A 17,523-nucleotide genomic window follows, 5' to 3' on the forward strand; every position below is an offset into this window, starting at 1 on the left:
GCAGGGTGGCACGTGCTTGGGGACAGCTCTGCGCCAGCTGACATCGGACTGCAGCTCCAGACAGGCCCTGGCTGATCACATGACCTTAACAAGTCACTCAGCCACCCTCAAACTTGTTTCCTTATCTGCTAGCTGTTGGTCTGTTTACTTCACCAAGCTGTTAAGAGATGAAACAAGATAGCGTTTGTGAAAAATGGTTTGAGGAAGTATAAAGTATTGCACAAGTATGAGGAAGACGAGCGCTGCAGTTCTCAGAGCCTGCTGAGGATGGAGCCCAAGGGGTCAGAACTGGAAGGTCCCTTGCCGTCTCTGCAAAACCCACCAGCCTGGAACCTACCAGACCCCAACCCCTCAACAGGAAAAAGACGCTGCCACTTCTTGCTGGGGCTCTTTCCCTCAAGGACTCTGCCTCCTTTTGCAACAGAACGACCCAGATGCTGCAGGTGGCAGCTCCGTCTCGGGTTTCAGTGCAGGTTTATTTCAATTTTATATTTTATTCCAGGCAAGTGCTTATTACATGGATAGTATTCATGTCTCAATACCTAACGTCTTGGAGCATGAACAGCCACTAGAATACAGTTCCATAGTAAAAATACAATATGTACAAAATTAGGGTTTTTGTAGTTTTTTTCCCACACAGCAGATGTATCCAAACACATAAAAATCTCTACAGTCTGGGGTCGCTACAATTTATATTTCAGGAAACGGAGACACAGTGACCGAGTCCTCACTGTAAACAAGGGCCACCTCTTTGTGGGGGTGGGGGCATGGGGGCGGGACTCCGGGATGGGGAGAAGAAGCTGTTCCTGGAGAGGGCAGGGGTTATGGTGACCCCCCAATTCCCTTCCAGGAATTCCCTGCCCTTCTTTGGCCCTCCTAGGAACCAACCTCCCCCTCTCCCCGAGGTAAAGACTCCCAGCCAGTGAGCCACTCTGAACATCAAAAAGTAAAACACGCATGAGAGGTAAGATATGTGTGTGTGTGTGTGTGTGTGTGTGTGTGTGTGCACGCGCATACACACACACGTGTGTCCCCCAGGCTGGAAGGGCTAGGGAGGGGAGGGGCAGGCGGTCCCATGGGGTGAGGACAGATGTGGTCCCCACAGCGCTCAGAGGGGAGAGGCCCAAGGAAGGGCTGGGTGGCGGCTGCCCTCTCGGGCACACGGCATCACAGCGTTCACGAACAACAACAAAAACAACAGCAACAACACCCATTGTCACCAATCTGGACATAGTCATTCGGCACTAGATTCCAAGGCCCCCCACTGCCGCAGTAGGGGGCGGGGAGGGACACGGGCAGCGGGCGGATGAGGTATCTGTGCAGGCCCGAGGGGCAACTGGCTAACAGAACAATTTCAAGGTGAGCAGGCCTGAGAGGAGGGCGGCTTGCCAGTGCTTCTGTTCCTGGGGGCCAGCCTGCCCTCCTCTCTCTGCTCTTTCCAATGTCATCACACCAGGAAGAGAAAACCAGCTCCCCCCCAAATAGGGTGATAGTGGCAGCAGCTGCAGGTGCAGAAAGGCAGCAAGCTTATGCGATGGGAGCTGCATTTGGATTGGGGGGAGATGGGGGACAGCATCGCCTCCTAGAAACCTCTAACGTATCTGTAAGTCTCTCCACCCTGGGAGACAAGAAACAGTCTCCAGGAAGGTCTCCAGGACCAGAAACTGAAAGGGAGTTCCAAGGTGGCTCAATCTACCCAAGACCTTTGTCGGCCTCCTCTGTGAACCACGGGACCTCCACACCCCCCCACCCCGCCCCAGCCTGTCATTGCAAACTTCACACCCAGGATCACTGGCTCCCCCACCTCCACACACTCTGAAAGGCCACTGGTGAGTGTGTCCAGGTGGGGAGCCGAGTGTGCACGTGTGTAACTGAGTGTGTCCGACACAAGGCCACTTGTAATAAATACCCACATAAAAAGAGCAGCCAAAGCAGTCTGCTGAGGCGAAGGCATGGAAAGCAGTGGCCTTCACACACAGGCCCCCTCACTCCTCCCCACCCCAAGCTCAGCCCTGCCAGCGGCCCAAATGAGGGCCTTTCCTCGCAGGAAGGGGGTGGCACACAGCAGCGCCCCCTGGGGGAGGGCACATGCAAAACAGCCTGCCGGAGACAGCAGGCATTCAGGGCAAAGAAAGATGAGCCCAGGGATGGGGAAGCTGGGGCGGAAGCAACAGTCCTCTGTGGCCTGGCCATGCTTGCTCCCCACAGGTCCCCAGGGCCGAGCCCCTGGACTGTAACCTCCTGATTACCTCACCCACGCGGCGCCAGGTTCCTGGAACCCAGACCAGACGCTGGTCCTGTCTCCTAGGCAGCAGGAGGTGTCCAGGCACACTCATCCCTCCAGGGAGTGCAGAGCACGGAGCAGAACCCAGGCCTCCTTTCTATCTTCTGGAAGCCAAAGTCAAGTCCAGGGATGGGGAGAGGGTCCAGCGCACCCTCCTCCCAGGCCAGACCTGGCTGGAGGTCAACAGGGTGGCTGGGGGAGATAGTCAAGTCCCTCCTTCCTCGCCCCTGCCCTCAATCTGCCCTCTTGAAGTCAGGAGCCCAATGGCAGGGCGGTTGGGGGGGCTTGGAAGCTTGGCAAGGGCTTGGGTTTGGTTTACTATTGGTATAGAACTGTCTTAACTAGCTCGTTATGGTCAATCACAATGACTGCAACCAGCCTGGAGAGCCCCAGGCCGGAGGACCCACCTGTCTGGAGCGACGCCACACAAGCCACCTCCTAGGACTTGTCCCCTGCACTCAGAGTACTCTCCAGTCCCCCTGGATATCAGGGCCAAGTTGCTTGAGTCCTGCTTCCCCACATCCCCCTTCAGAACCCTGGAAGGAGAAGGCTGAGGCTCGGGAGGGGAGGGCCCGGGCGCCCGGCCGTCTCGCCAGACACAGCGATAGCAGCAGCAGCAGCAGAGGAAGGCGGGCAGGGCGGGGCAGGCGGAAGAACACGACATCCACATCACACTGGTGTCAGGGGACGGGTGGGGGACGGGGACGGCCCTGGAGCAGGCACCAGGCTGGACAGGTGGCACGTGGGTCAGAGCGTGTCTCGGCACTTTGTCAAGTCCTAGTGCAGCGGGGTGACCCCTGACGTGTGTCCGGCTCCCTGGGCCCCCTCCCTCCCCTGGCTCAGAGTCTCTGCACCCCCTTCCCCTAGGAGGCCTGGGGGTGGGTGTGGGTGGGGCGGGCCTGGGCCTGGCTGGAATGTGTGGAGCTGGTGGGTGGGAGAGTCGGGGACGGGTCTCCCTCCCTGCCCCCACCGGGGGCCTCTGAGCGGCCTCATCCTCAAGCCAGCTTGAGTGTGCTGACCGGGAAGGAGGGCATGGTGACCATGGTCACAGGGTTGAGCACTGTCTGGCCCACCAGCTGGGGATGGTGCACCACCTGAGCCCCCACGGCTGGCTTCGCCATGACCGTGGCCGGGGGCCCCAGCCCAGCTGTGCCATTCACTTGCTGGTGTGAGAGGGTGTGGGCGATGTGGCTCACAGCCACCGGCTGGCTCACTGCCACGGGCTGCGGGTACAAGGGCAGCTGGGAGCCAAGGTGGGCCACGTGGTTGAGGGTGGCAGGGTGCACCGTGATGTGGCTGATGGGGGGCGTGGCCGGGGCCAGCTGCACAGCAGGGCTGGGGGCCGAGGGCGCGATGTGGGCGATGTGCTTGCCCCCCGGCCCCTGGAGAACGTGGTTCACAGTCTGGATGACTGAGGCATGGGTGGTGGCGGTGTGGGCAATGACCGTGGACCCTCCCCCGGCCGCCACGAGATGGGCCGGGGCGGGCACCAGCGTTTGGGCCGGGGCCGCTGGTGGGGGCGGAGGGGCCGGCAGAGGTGTCTTCTGCTGTGGCGGGGGCTGCTGCCCAGGGAGGTGGGCAGGAGACAGGGCCACAGGCTGGGCGTGCGGGTGTGGGTGCGGAGGCAGAGGTGCGGGGGCCGTGCTGGGCGGTGGCTTCGGCAGCTCCGGGTGGGGGCGATGGCTCAGCTTATGTGGACCCAGGCCAGCCTGGTCCTCCTCCATGTCCTCGTCTATGTTGTCCTCACCCTCTGTGGAGGGACACGCAAGTAGGGACCGGTCAGAAGGGCTGGGGAATGAGAGCCTGGAGAAGCAGATGCCCCTGGGGCTCTGGGGATGTCACAGGCCAAGGGTGGGGGCGATGCAGGGCGGGCGGGGCTCACCAGAAGCTGTGGAGGTGGAGGCCTGGTCGTCCTCAGGCTGGCCCGTCTGCCGGAGCACGCGGTCGATCTCCAGAACGTCCATCCACTGGCTCAGCTCGTGCTTGAGCTCCGCCAGCCGCTGCTGTGTGGCAATCTTCTCCCGCGCCAGCCGCTCCATCTCATGCTCGTATTCTTTCTCCTTCCTCTTCAGGGACTGGAGAACAGGGCAAGTAACAGCAGGATACCTTGAGCAGGAGCCACAGGGCCCATGGTACTGCCAACATCTCCTTCACCCACCCTCATCTGCGGATCGGGGCCCAGGCTGCCGGAGACCACACCAGCCTCTTGGTCCATGGCTCCACCTAAGAAGCATCTGGAGACAGACTGCAGGCTCTCAGGCAGGTGTAGATTCAGGCCAGTCCCTCCCCTACCCCCACATCGACTCTGTCCTGAGGGGCTTTGATGCCTTGTACCCCATCCACCCTCTTGGGAGCATCTCCCTCCATTTTGCAGAGAAGGGCAGAAAGTGTAGACTTCTCAGGCAGTGCCCAAGGCCTGCACTGCCGTTCACACCATCCTGTCGCTACAGATGCGGATACCACGAGCTACCCTCCGTGGAACCCATTCCTCAAGGCTCCCCAGACGATCCTGCCCTTTGTCCCTTCGCCACTCACTCGTCTCCTGACTTGCGCATGTCCTCCCCATGGTGCCCATCTGCGCCGCCTGGCACACCGCTCTATTCCCACACTCCCCAGGCCCCGGGATGTGGCCTTCCTTCCCCACCTGCACCTGAGTGGCATCGGCCACTGAGAAACAGCTCTTGGGAGGACAGCTCCTCACTCGACCTGAGTTGCCCTGGAGAGGCTCCTCCCCGCTTGACGCTGAGGCCACCCACATCACTCAGAACACCGGAGGGCGCTCCTTGTCCGCCGCCACCCAGACTGGGGCACGCTCCCCCATCAGAAGGGTCTCCAGTTTCCCTTCGCCCAATGCTCGTTTGCAGCTCTGGAAGGCCAGCTCCTGTCCTGTTCCTCAACTCCCTTCTGCACTGTCTTTCCTTGTTCTCTGTGACCTCCTGTCTGAAACTTTATTACCTCCTCACGCCTCCAGGTCTCACCCGCTGGAGCTCCTCCACAGCCCAGCCCCCTCTCACGCCCTCTGGGTATACCCGCCTGCTCCCAGGCTCGCAGGTCTTGGGAGTGGCACCCCGCACCGCACTGCCCCCCACCCCAAGCGTTCAGGGAGACTGCCAGCCTTAATGAGACTGACACTGGCCCTCATGACCCCCTTGATATTTCCCATTTTGTTTTTTCATCTCAACACATGCTGTCCCAGTCCAAACCCGTGAGCAGAGGACACACTGTTCTATGGTTAGCTTACACCCCGTGACACTGCTGGTGGCCAGGACACAGCCACGGGTGACCTCTTGGCCAAGCACCTGTGAGGACTAGAGGGTGTCAGTCCCCACCTCTACCACATCTCTCCCCATCATCACAGGAGAATCACAGTCTCTCATTAGACTTGAGCTTCCCCTGATTGCATTTCCTTTGGGCAGTTTTGCAACAGCCTTTCCCAACGGTTCACCTGACCTCCTGGGCACAGCAGGTCGTCAGCTCCACACAGGACTAGGCCCAACTTCCCCATGCTCCCTCCTGAGCCCCATTCTCTCTCCTGCAGCCCCCCGCCACGCTCCTTGCATTCCTGGCCTCATTGGTCAGAGATGCCTCAAGCCATGAGTGCCTGTGACATGTAGCCCAGACACGGCTGTGCTGTGCACTGACCTGAGAGCCGGCAGCTTTACACTTTTTACACTTGTTGCCAGTCCCAGGCCACACTCAGCCTCCTCTATCACCCTGGCTCCGAGATTAACCTGCCTCCCCCCCAACATTTCTGCCAGAAAGCTCCCCCACTGCCCCACTCCCCCCACACACACCCAGCTTCTCCCTGAGAGGCCAGTGCTAGACAGGCCGTCGGAAGGGGCCACGACGATCACGAGGTGTGGGGTGAGTCAGCCCTCAGGCCTGTCCTGAACTCTGTGCACTAGCGGGGCTGGCTGACTGCCGGCTCAGAGAGAATTAATCAGGAGCCAAACCCCTTCTCATCTAGTCCAGTTCTCCGGGTCTAGACGTCCCTGGAAAGTTTTCCCAAGGTCTAACTTTTGTCCCTATTGTTTCATTTTAAGCCCATTTCCTTTCTAAGAAGACTGGATGTGTTGTTTGGTACCTGCCTACCCTACTTCCTGTTTCTGTCCACTTCTCTGAGAACTTTCTTCAAATCCTTTACCTCCAAGGCACTGTGGCTCTGGCTAGGGGCTACAGCCTTCCCAAAGCACACAACCTCCCTCAGCACACAACCAAAGTCCTCAGTCTCCACTTCCTCTGTGGTCTCTCTGGTACCCCCTTCCAACTCCTATCTCAGCATAGCAACTCTCCTGACCACGTTCAACTTCCAAAATGAATCTTGCTCCCTTCTACTGTAAAAACTCTGGCCTGTGCTGGGTTCTCTGCCCCGCACTTGTCTTGGTCACCCTGGCCTTCAGGCCCCAGCTCAAAGGCCCTTTCCTCAGCAGCAACTTCCCCAACTCCCCAGAAAACATGCTGTGACCCCTGTCCAGACTATGCCCTTGGAGCAGATTCCTTTGCTTGGTTATTCTATAATGTGCAGTAAGACCAAACCTAAAGACAGAAATCTGCACTTTTTCCCTTGCTCCCCACTTTTTATCTGCCCAATCAGACACAGGCCTGTCCAAAAAACCCTGAATGAGTGAACGGATAAATGAAGTTGAAGTTTTATGGAGAACCTTGTTAAGTTTCCCAGAATTTCTCCTTCGGTTGCCAGCCCCAGGACAAGTATCTTTTACCAACTGCTAGGGTCCACCTTGCTTCCCACTCAGGCCAGGCCCGTATCCCAAATCTGCTGGTTCTACTGAGTCTCTTATTTCTGGATGTACTTTCAAATCCACCATCTCGCAGTCAAGGCTTTCCACCCTAAGTACGTCTATACAGAGAGGAACGCGAAACGCGCCGTTCCATCCTTCTTCCTTCTCAACAATTGCTATTAAGTTACTGTTTACAAATGGCCAATCCTCCTCACGTCTTACCACAAAGATACTAATACTTTTTACCACTTTAGTATCATCGCAGTACAAGATGAAACCGATATTCACAGAAAATGTCGCAAAATTTAGGCAGGAGTTTGCTCCCAGGCTACATGATTTCCTGTAGCTGAAGGAGTAGCAACTTCAGTCTCCAGCCCGAGTTCTGCAGAAACATCCCAGAAAACACCCTCCCGGAGATCCTCTGAAACTAGACGCTGGGCCCCCTCCCCCCTTCCCCTTCGCGGCCACCAACGAGGCCCCGCCCCTCCCGGAGCACGCGCGCACCCACGCGGACCCGGCTTTGCTGCGTCACTCCCCACTGGCCGCACCCTCCCTCCGTGCGCGCAGGAGTCCCGCCCCCTACCCAGCCCCGCCAATCCGCGGACCCGGACCCGCCCCTCCCGTGCCGGGAAGCGGCCTGGAGTCGCGCCAGCCCCTCCCCCTCGTCCGGAGGGCGGGCGGAAGGGCGCGCGTTCGCGGGAGGCCGGGAGGGAGCTGGGAGTAGTCCCGAGGCTGCGCCTCCGCCCGCCTCCTTCGACAAGTCAGGCTCCGGTTACCTCAGGGCTGTGACCCCGCAGTCGAAGCCTGGCCCACCTGAGCTGTGACGCCGCCCATCTCCTGAGCTTCCCTAGAGCGCCGACTGGGAGACCCCGAAACTGCCCCCGCAGTCCGGGAGGCCCAAGTCCCTCCCACTCCTCAACGGCTACCTCCCGGCTCCGCGGCAGCCGAGCGTGGCCGCCTGCCCCACCCCCACAGACTCCTTCCCGGCCCGCGAAACCCTCGGCCGGTTTCCAGGGAAACCGAAACTCGGGCCGTCATGGCAACGGTCTTATCTGGCGGGCACCCCCCCTTTCCCGTACGGCCGAGAGGAGCCACTGCCAAAGGCAGGGGACACACGGCAAGGAGGGCCCCTTGAAAAAGGGCTTCTTTTAAATCCTGGGGGAGGCAGAACATAAGGTTTTAGGTTCAGTGACCCCCCACCCCGGACTACTGTCATCCAGAGTGCCGCATTTCCCCTTCCCCAAGGTTTAATCCCCAAAGTCGGGAGGTGGCATCTATGTGCGCTCAATGCAAGGATCTTGATCCTTTGGGGCTAAAAGTCCGGGATGCACGACGGGGTGGGGCGTGTTTCATGGGTTCCGCTACGGGAAACGAGCCACGCCCGGCACCCCTCACCCCCTACGGTAGAGTCTCGTGCCGAATCCGGTTCCCGCCCAGTACTGCGGGCACGAAGGAGGCACCGGTCGCCCTACGTCCTTCCCATTCGCTGAGCAGTAGCGCGCGGCAGGCGGTAAGGCGGGGCGGGTTCCGGGCTGACACCGAGTCGCGGGGGCCGTGCGGATGGCGGGGCTCCGTAAGGCCGCCCAGCGGGGGAGGGGAGCCGAGCGCCACCGCCGCGCTCCCCCGCGCGTGCGCGCTGGTCACACCGCCTCCACCCGGGTGGGGAGCCCCGCTGACGTCAGCCGGGCCATGTGCTCGGCGCCCGCGTGGAGGCGGGCGGGGCCGCGCGAGGGGGAGGCGGGGCGTGCAGGCAGCCTAAGCGGCGGCGGTCTCCCGCCCTCCTCTGGGCCTTGCTTCTCCCCCCCAACCTCGCATACCTGAATGTACCGCAGCGCCGTCCGCAACACGCTCAGATTCGATGTCTTCTTGTCGTCCACGTTGGGGATGTTGCGCTTCAGGGTCTCAAAGCATTCCTTGAGATGGGCCCTCCTGGGGAAAGGGAGCAGGGCCGGTCAGCCAGCGCCAGGGGCGGGAGGGAAGGTCCAAAGAGAGCTTGGGGACCAAGGATGGGACCTTCCGGGTAGCTGGCGGGGCGGGCTCATTGTCACAAGCTCACACACACACACACACACACACCTGTTCTTCTCCAGCTTGTTGTGGACTTCTCTGGTTCCGATTCTGAAATCCAGACAGACAGGGAGCTCAGGGAGGAGGGCCCAATTAGGTGGCCTTCCCACCCCCTGCCCCCACCCCTCCCCAGATGCCACAGGCTTTTTGTCCCTGACATCCTCTCTCTAGAGAAGCAGCCCTGAAAACTGTTGGCCCTGTGTCCTGGTGCATACACCCTCTGGAGGGCACGGGTAGGCTCATAATTCACAGCCCCTTCATATTCCACCTCACCCGTGCACCTGTGAAGGGCTCCTGGGATTGGGAGAAATAGCCAGTGGACCCTGGCCCTCACCCAGGAGGTCCAAAGGCCTGGTGATGCCATTAGCCCCAACTTTGGAGGGGATCAGAGAAGCCTGAGAACAATAGAGGGCAATGACCATTGCCCACTCCCCAGGGTGGGAACGGTCCCAGCACAGTGAGAAGATATCCAGATACAGGAGGGTGCGGCTCTGATAGGGTAACGGGGAGGGCACTTTCTCTTGCAAACACAGCCCCAGCTGTGGGCAGTTCTCTCCATCCCACCAGCCCCCACTCTGCCACATCTCACTCACCCCCCAGGCCTCTTCTTCTGTTCACTGGATTTGACTTCTTCAGCGGGTGCCAGCTTCAGGGTCCCAAGCGTGGATGGAGGTGGCTGTGGGGGAGCCAGCTGGGGCTGGACTCCGGGGTGTGGCGCAATGGTCAGGATGGGGGTGGGCAGGGGCTGCAAGGGCTTGGGGCTGCCAGTGGGCGGAACGGTGGCCTTGGAGTCCGGCAGGAGAGGAGCAGGAGTGGGCACCTGCGGCCTGGTGGGAAGGGGGGCAGGCTCCTTAATGCTGAGTCCAGGGGTGCTGACCAGGGCTGGCTGGCGAGGCGCCAGGGGCAGAGGCTGGGCCGTGGGGGGTAGTGGCGGGGGTGGGGGCAGAGGCTGAGGGGAGTTGGTCACTACTGGAATAGGAATGACAGTCAGTGGGGTGGGGGTGGCCAGTGGTGGCGGGGGGGCCGGCGGAGGGGCCGGCGGTGACAGAGGCAAGGGCGGTGCCTCAGTGCGGGGCTCCTCCACTGGCATGGTGTGGGCCAGCCGCGCCAGGCTGCTGGCCTTCTTCTGCTCCTGTTCCCTCTCCCGCTCCAGGCGAAGCCTCTCCTGTTCCTCTGCACAGAGAGAACACAGCGGTCTCTCAGTGGGGCCTGCCATCCTGGGCGCCCCAGCTCCCCTTGTCCTCCAACTGGAACCCATCCTGACCCCACGCCAGGCAGCACCCATGACATCACAAATACATACACTCACCCACACCCAGCCAGGCACCGGGCACAGCAGTGAACAAATAAAACAGACTCCTGGTCCTTGCTGTTGAGGAACTCATAGACCAGGGGAGGAGGGGCATAGGACAAATCACAGGATTAACAACCCAGGTTGTGGGAAGAGAGGGGCTATGGAAAGACAGAGAAGAAGCTGTCAGTGAGGGTGCAGGAGGGGGCCTGGCACACTGCAGGTTGAAGTGTCAAGCAGGTGATGGGCAGGGGCAACAAGGCTGAGGGAAAGGAGTGGTAGATGAGGTGGAGAGAGGCCAGTCCACAAATGATCTCACAGGCCACCACAGGAGAAAAGAAAGTGCAAGTCGCTCAGTCATGTCCAACTTTTTGCAACCCCATGGACTATCCAGGCCAGAATACTGGAGTAGGTAGCCTTTGCCTTCTCCAGGGGATCTTCCCAACCCAGGGATTGAACCCAGATCTCCCACATTGCGGGCAGGTTCTTTACCAGCTGAGACACAAGGGAAGCCCAAGAATACTGGAGTGGGTAGCCTATCCCTTCTCCAGCGGATCTTTCTGACCCAGGAATCAAACTGGGGTCTCCTATATTGCAGGTGGATTCTTTACCAACTGAGCTATCAAGGAAGTCCCACAGGAGAAGAGAAGAGGCAGTCAAATCCTAGAATCTGGGGAGCTACCTTCTAGAGGGCAGGCATTACCTTCATTTCACAGATGAGACAGATTAGCTCTAAGAGGCAAAATGATTTGTTGAGGGTCATACTGCAAATACACACACACACACACATGCCCTACACCCAGTTGTCTCACAAAAGCCCCACACTGCAAGCAAGGCAGGGACATCACCTTCAGCCCACACATGAAACAAGGCCCAGGACTCAGGACTGCCATGCTAGGTCCCAAAGCCTGTTTCCTTAATCAAGGTCTATACCCCAAATGCACCTGGTCCTTCTCTGCCCTTGGTTGTGCTGGAACTTATTCCATCACCACCAGCAGCAGACTAGAAAGGGAAGAGGCAAGCAGAAAGGAAAGCAGGGCTTTATAACAGGGGTTGAACAAGGCAATGAATTCCGACAACCTTGCACACCTCAATTCAGCATCTCCGCTGAAAGCCCCACCAGAAGGGGAGGCCTGCTCAGGGCTGGGCTGAGAACAGGGCCAAGGGAGAGACCCCTCCTGATCGAGACGCCCCTCTCCATCCCCACCCTGCCCCATCCCCTCCCAGGCCCCACTATTCCAGTCCCCTGGCTATAGGCTGGGGCCAGGGCCCTGGGGAGCCACTGAAGCAGCCCCACCACCCCGCGGGCCAGGGAGCAGGCCAGCCCTCCCCGCCTGCCCGATTCACCACACTGCTGAGTAACAGAGCTGACAGCACAAGGCGGACACGCCCCAAACACACCACCACCCACAAGGGCTGGGGCTGGGGGGGCAAGGTTGGCCAAGTGCCCCTGTAGGGGAGGACAGCATCACCCTCTCCACAGGTCTTTGGGCCAGGGACCCCAGAAAACATGCGGCCTCAGGGCCCTTTGGCCAGTCAACCACTGGTGTGTGAGCCAGGCCTGCTCAGAGTCCCTCCCTCCTGCCGAGAAGAAGAGGCGCAGGAGGAAGTAGGGGGAAGTGTTCTGAGAGGGGAAGCGCTCAGTGGTTTCCCAGCAGCCAGCATTCAAGGGCTGGAGTCGGCAAGCGCAGCCTCTTCCGTGTCTCCCCTGGCCCCTCAGGAAGGGAAGCTGCCCGGCCTGCTCCAGCGGGCTCCTTTACGCCACCAGCGCTGGCTTCCTTTGCGGCCCTGGAGAAACACCCCCCTCCCCACTCCACGCGCTCCCCTTTCCACACTGGGAAAGAAACCTGCTGAGTTCAGTCAAGGAGACCTTCTCAGGCCCAGCCCAGGACACCCCTAGTCCACTCCGCACCTCCCCAGACCCCAAGCCCAAGACAAGGTCCCAGAGCTCAGGGCCCAACACAGCCCTACCTCCATTCCTTTGAGGCAAGACTTGGGCTTTCACTGGCCTCGGGGCAAGTGAGCCCCTCTCCCACAAGCAGGGGGACAGACACGGCCTCAGGACCCAAGGTCAGGCTCTCTAGGAACCCAGAATGGAGGCAAACCTCAGATTCCCCGTATTTCCTTTCCTGTATTCCCCACATTTTAAGGCAACTCCAAAGCTCCACCAGAAGATGGCAACCTTCTCATATACCCTCTCTTCCGGAGTCAGGCAGGTGCCAGGCTCACAGGTGCCAGGAAGGGCCCAGGTTGAATGGCCAAGCTCTATCACACCTGGATCAGCATGAAAAAGCTTAACTGGCGCTGAAGAGGGGGGCAGTCCAGGCCAGATCCAGCCCACTAAAGCCTCCTGCCTCCTCCGGGCCTGTTCTGACCCATCCCTTGCCCAGTATCGACCCTTCTCCTGTGCACTGGGAAGAGGGAAACAAAGTGGGGAGGGCAAACGAGTTTTAGCAATATGGGTTTAAGCTCTTTAATGCTCTGCTGCACCCTTAGGTGCACCCCTCTTCTCGTTCCCATACATGCACACACATACTTTGGCACCTTCCCTGGACTCTGCCCAGAAGCTGCCCCCAGAGAACTGAGCACCACCCTTCTAGGTGACCCAGGGGCCAAGGCTACAGCCCCCAACGGAGAGTACAGGCTTTGAGCTTCCCCAAAGCCACTGTGGCCCAGGACCTCAGCCAGCACACAGCTGGGGCCAGAGGAGACCATATCAGGGGCCTCCCAATGTTCAGGGGAGTTCTCACCTTCTACATGTAATAAGGAGGTTGGTGCAGAAGGCAGGCACAGGGTGGGACCAGCTCAAAAGAGGGTCTCATTTGAGTCAACTTCTATAATTGATAGAAATGACCAGGCCTCCATGCTGGCCACCAGGACGGCCTCGCCCTTTCCTCTCTCATGTACCAACATAAAGGTGCACACACATCCTTGGACTCATCATGTGAACAAAAATAGCTGGTCTAGGTCAGAAAACAGTCACTTGAGGCCTGAAGTTGAATGAGGGCCCGGACAAGAGGATCCCTGTTCAGGGCTGCCCATCGGGTACACATCCCCCGGAAAGCAGTTCTGGTCAGCAAGCTCCCCAGCAGCACCCCCACTTCTCTTCCATTTCTCACCACCCCAACTTAGAGAACAAAACCCCTAGTAGGAGCAAAACATGAATTCTAGAGATTAGGCTGCTGCAGCCAAGTCAAGCTATCTGTACATGAGTTTGGGGAGTAAATCTGGCTTTCCAGCATCCATCCATCCATCCCTTAAGACCACCTGCTCTACCAACAAGAAGCCTTAACTGCCTGCCTCTAGTTCTCACCACCTGAGGGAGGGGCAGGGCACTACAACTTCTTATCAGAGAGCCATTCCCAGGTTCCTTCCAAGTGTTGCAGACGTCATCCTTGTGATTCTTACTCTCAGCTCTGGACTGACTTATTTCGGAAAGGGTGGTAGACATCGACAGTGAGCATTTTCTCCCCTCCCTCACACGGCCAACCAGCCTGCGGGGTAAGTGAAGGTGAAGGGAGTGTTCCTTTGGTCAGTCCTGCTGCCTCCAGCACAGTGGGCGGTACACAGTGTGGACACAATAGGGACTCCTTAATTGCACTGTGGATGGCGGTAGCAGGTGACTCAGTCTCTCCAAATCTTGTGCACGCTCCTCCCCGAGCCGCTGGTCCCGCACGCAGGACAGTCTCGGTCGCCACCCGCACTGTCCACCGCCTGACCCTGATCTGGACCTCGAAGAAAGGGGGAGGGGCGCGTGAGCCGACGTCCTGACCCCTCAGTTCCGAAAACCCAAGCATTCTCAGTCTCGCGTATCTCAAGTGACTCGACCTTGAGAGGCCGGACGAACCGACTCGGCCGGCGGACCCGCGGCTCCCCCGCCCCTGCCCGCCGCTACTCCCCCCGCCCGCCGCGGCGGCGATACACGCTGCAGGCGCGCGCGCGCGCACCACACACTACTACCTCCTGCATGACTCATCATTGAAGCAACAATAGGCAGAAAGGAGAGGAGGGCGAAGCACTCTCTCCACCACAACCCACCCGACCGGGGGCTGGGGGCAGTGGTGGAGGGGGCAGCAGTCCCCGGATACTGCACACGCCGCCGATCCAGGGCTGCGACCCTCGCAGCAGTCTGGAAAACGGAGGTCTTCCCCTGGCCCCTATTTCTGCAGCACCCTGAAGCTGAGGCCACCAACAAGGGCGCGTGGGGATAAGGGCATCTGAAATCCCCTTATCGAGAGAGCACCAAAGTTTGCCCCTTCTTGCCCGGCTCATTTCACTTCGCGGTCAGAGGTGCTGCCAGGGGGTCCTGGTGAGAACGTTTTGGCGGGGGGGGGGGGGCGGTTAGTGGGAGCATGTGAACTCTATATATCCTGTCGCTCGGCGATTCTGAGGGTTTCCCTCACCCCAGGAGCAAAAACGGGAGGTTGGGGCGAGAACCGACAGGTGAGCTCGGCTCCTCCCACGTAGGGCAAAGGCTCTACCAGGCAGATGCCCAGCGGCCAGAGCCAGGGCCCAACCCGGCGCAAGGCCCCTCGTCAGCCCCGCCCCGGCCCCGCCCCCGGCCGAGCGCTAGGCTGCGGGGAGGGGCTGGGCCGCGCTGTCCCCAGCGGGAGTGTCCCCCGTGCACGTGGTCGGGGGCGGGGCCGGTCCACGTCACCACCCGGTGTAACCAACGGGCTTGGAACGCAGGCACACGCAACATTCCAGCCGAGAGCGGGTCTGGAACGCGTAGACACGCCACATTCCACACCGGCTAAAGTGGGGCGCAGCAAGGGGGGCCCGGGGTCTGCCCCCAGCGACCTGCGGGCCGTCTCGCAGACGTCCAATCAGCCCGGCTCTCACCCAAACCCCTGTCGCGCGACCCAGCCCAGCTTTGGGAGGCGGGGTCAGGCGGGGCTGGCCAGGATCATAAGACACGCGATGTCATTTCATTCTGCAAAGGCCGCCTCCGCCCCAAGCGGCGCGTAGATCTGCCGGGAGCGCCCCCCGCACCCTCCCCACAGGGCCAGGGAAGCCGGGGAGCTGCTCCGCGTAGAGTAATTCCACCCTCACTCCGTTACACACACGCCCACTCGTGTGCACTAGACACTCGCCCGTGTACACGTCCGTCCATCCGCTCTCATCGAGGTTCGCATCACACATACCCCCGTGCATACACGCACACACGCGCTGGTCTACCACCCCCACGCAACACCATTCCGCACCCCACCCCCCCGGCTCGCACATCTTCATCCCAACCGAGGGCACAGCTGGCCCACAGGAAAAGAGACCCCCCCATGAAAGGTGCACAAGAGGTGGTAGGCAGTTGGGGTGGCGCCTACCGGAGCCGGGTTCCTCGCTGCATGTTAATGAATTCATTAATTAATTTCACTGCCCACAACACCTCCTCCCCGGGCGGCGTCTCTTGCGCGGATCTTTGCACTGCTCGGCTTCGCGGGCCGCCCGGGAGCGGGTACCGCGCGCGGTTTCGCGTAGGCTCGGGGACCGGGGTCGCTCGCCTCCCCTTCCCTGGTGCCCCAGGGGCCCAGCCCGGCCGCTCACCACGTGCTCTCTGTTGTTGCTGCGCTTGCCATTCCAGGAAGCGGGCCGCCTCCAGTAGCGTCTCTATGCTCATCGCTCCGAGAGCTGCCGGGGGCGCGCCGGGGCCGAGACTGCGGCCCGCGAGCCGGGCACAGGTCAGGCTGGCGGGCAGGCAGGAGGGAGGGATCACCTCCGGGGGGCGACAGGACTGGGCGGCGCAGCGCACTCCGCAGAGAAGAACGGGGGAGCACAGGAAGAAAAATCAATGTCTCCCCAGATATTTGCAAAACGTAATTTGCAAATTTAAAAAAATCTGATGCAAAAAAAAAAGGCGGCACCGCCTCCCTCCTTCCCCTCCCTCTCTTCCTCTCTTCTGATGCCTCCCGCCCCGCGGCCCCCAGGAGTCCCGCCGACAAGAAAAGGCTTTGCAACAAGATGGCGAGGAGACACAGACACACACAACAAGGGAAGGAGCCGCGCTGCCCCCGGCCGCCGCCCCCACTACTACACCGGGGCCGCAGCCAAAGCCCGGACCGGAGCCCCCGCCCGTAGGGCCCCGGCGTCTCTGGAAGGGAGGGGCGGGGCCCCGGGCGGCCTGGCCCCGCCCACTCGAGACCGCGCGCGCACACGTGGCCTGGGTAGGGGTGGGAGAAGCTCCAGCCGGGTTCGCGCCCTGCATTTCCGCTCTCCCGCCTCGCCCCGCCCCGATTGCAAGCCACAAGTTGAGCAACGGCTGCGTGTTTGGGTCATTCACAACGAAATTTGTCCTGCTGGAGGTAAAGGAGGGTGAAAAATTCAGGACTTAAGTTTAGCTCAAATAAGAATATTCCAGGTCAGGGAAACCTAGGTTGGTAAAGACTGGCCTGACCCTTGGGTCTCCGCTTTCTACCTACACGTGACCTAATTCCTGCAACCACCCGGCTGTCGCAATTCCCCCGGGATCCGCCCCTGGGCGGAGCTGACGGCTGGAGGCTGCCAGAGAACCCGCGAAGGGAGCGGAGTGGAAATCCGATTCCGCGTTTTGTCTCCGTTCCTCCCCCCGCAGTGCGTTCGCATCCTATTAGGCGACGTCACCGGGCCGCGGGCCAATGGGCGGGCAGGACAACACGGCATGGAGCAGCTCCACATGGACACCCCGCGCCGCCAGCCCTGTGTTTAAAGGGCCAGTGTCTAGCAGGGTCACATTCGCGGGTGCGGATGGGGCCACTGTGTAGAGGGTAGGACGCTGAGAGGGAAATTCTACAGTTGTGCCCTACCTGCTGTTTACTTTTCACCTCTCCTTTTAAAAGTGAGTCTCTTTCCTTCCTTCCCCTAGACTCTCGTCTTTGTCCACGCGCGTCTGATGCGGGTGGAGAGTCCGACTGTGTCTCCCCAGAGGCCGCCCTTTGCTCTGGGGCCGGGCTCAGGGCGGTTACGACTTAGGCGTCCACAGCCCAGACCAAGGGGGTGTGGTGCAAATCGGGAACAACAACGTGGAGGGCGGAAGCCCGGCCCTCGCAATGGCTGGACTACTGAGGCCGCGGGGCGGGGCCACTCCGCCAAGCCACAACCGCGCTCGCCGCTGGGGCGGGACCCGGACTGGCACGCCCAGCGGTGGCTGCTTGTGTTAGAGTTTGGGGCCG

At 60.4% G+C, this 17,523-nt stretch overlaps 1 protein-coding gene across 3 annotated transcripts; it reads right to left on the minus strand.

Moving 5' to 3' along the window:
* Positions 1 to 457: 457 nt before the first annotated feature.
* Positions 458 to 16,432, minus strand: MNT (MAX network transcriptional repressor). Of its 3 annotated transcripts, none has more exons than XM_020909769.2 (6): positions 15,923 to 16,429; positions 9,684 to 10,263; positions 9,100 to 9,141; positions 8,841 to 8,952; positions 4,167 to 4,359; positions 458 to 4,034 (listed from the first exon to the last, which is right to left on the minus strand). In XM_020909769.2, the coding sequence occupies exons 1-6, from the start codon at positions 15,993 to 15,995 to the stop codon at positions 3,280 to 3,282; spliced, it is 1,755 nt and encodes a 584-aa protein (XP_020765428.1). In that variant the 5' UTR covers positions 15,996 to 16,429; the 3' UTR covers positions 458 to 3,279. The 3 variants fall into 3 exon arrangements, with proteins under 3 accessions (XP_020765428.1, XP_070334957.1, XP_070334958.1); XM_070478856.1 differs by lacking the exon at positions 15,923 to 16,429 and adding an exon at positions 15,703 to 15,861; XM_070478857.1 differs by lacking the exon at positions 9,100 to 9,141 and having other exon boundaries at positions 15,923 to 16,432.
* Positions 16,433 to 17,523: the final 1,091 nt, after the last annotated feature.

This window comes from Odocoileus virginianus, chromosome 17 (genome assembly GCF_023699985.2).
Source record: "Odocoileus virginianus isolate 20LAN1187 ecotype Illinois chromosome 17, Ovbor_1.2, whole genome shotgun sequence".
NCBI lineage: Eukaryota > Metazoa > Chordata > Mammalia > Artiodactyla > Cervidae > Odocoileus > Odocoileus virginianus.

Bases quoted from the DNA above. Each gene is read 5' to 3' on its own strand.
- MNT (XM_020909769.2), bottom strand. From the start codon at position 15,995: ATGAGCATAGAGACGCTACTGGAGGCGGCCCGCTTCCTGGAATGGCAA. The intron at 8,953-9,099 runs GTGTGTGTGTGT...CCCTTTCCCCAG, and splicing joins AACAAGCTGGAGAAGAACAG to GAGGGCCCATCTCAAGGAAT. The intron at 4,035-4,166 runs GTGAGCCCCGCC...GTCCCTCCACAG, and splicing joins CTCCACCTCCACAGCTTCTG to AGGGTGAGGACAACATAGAC.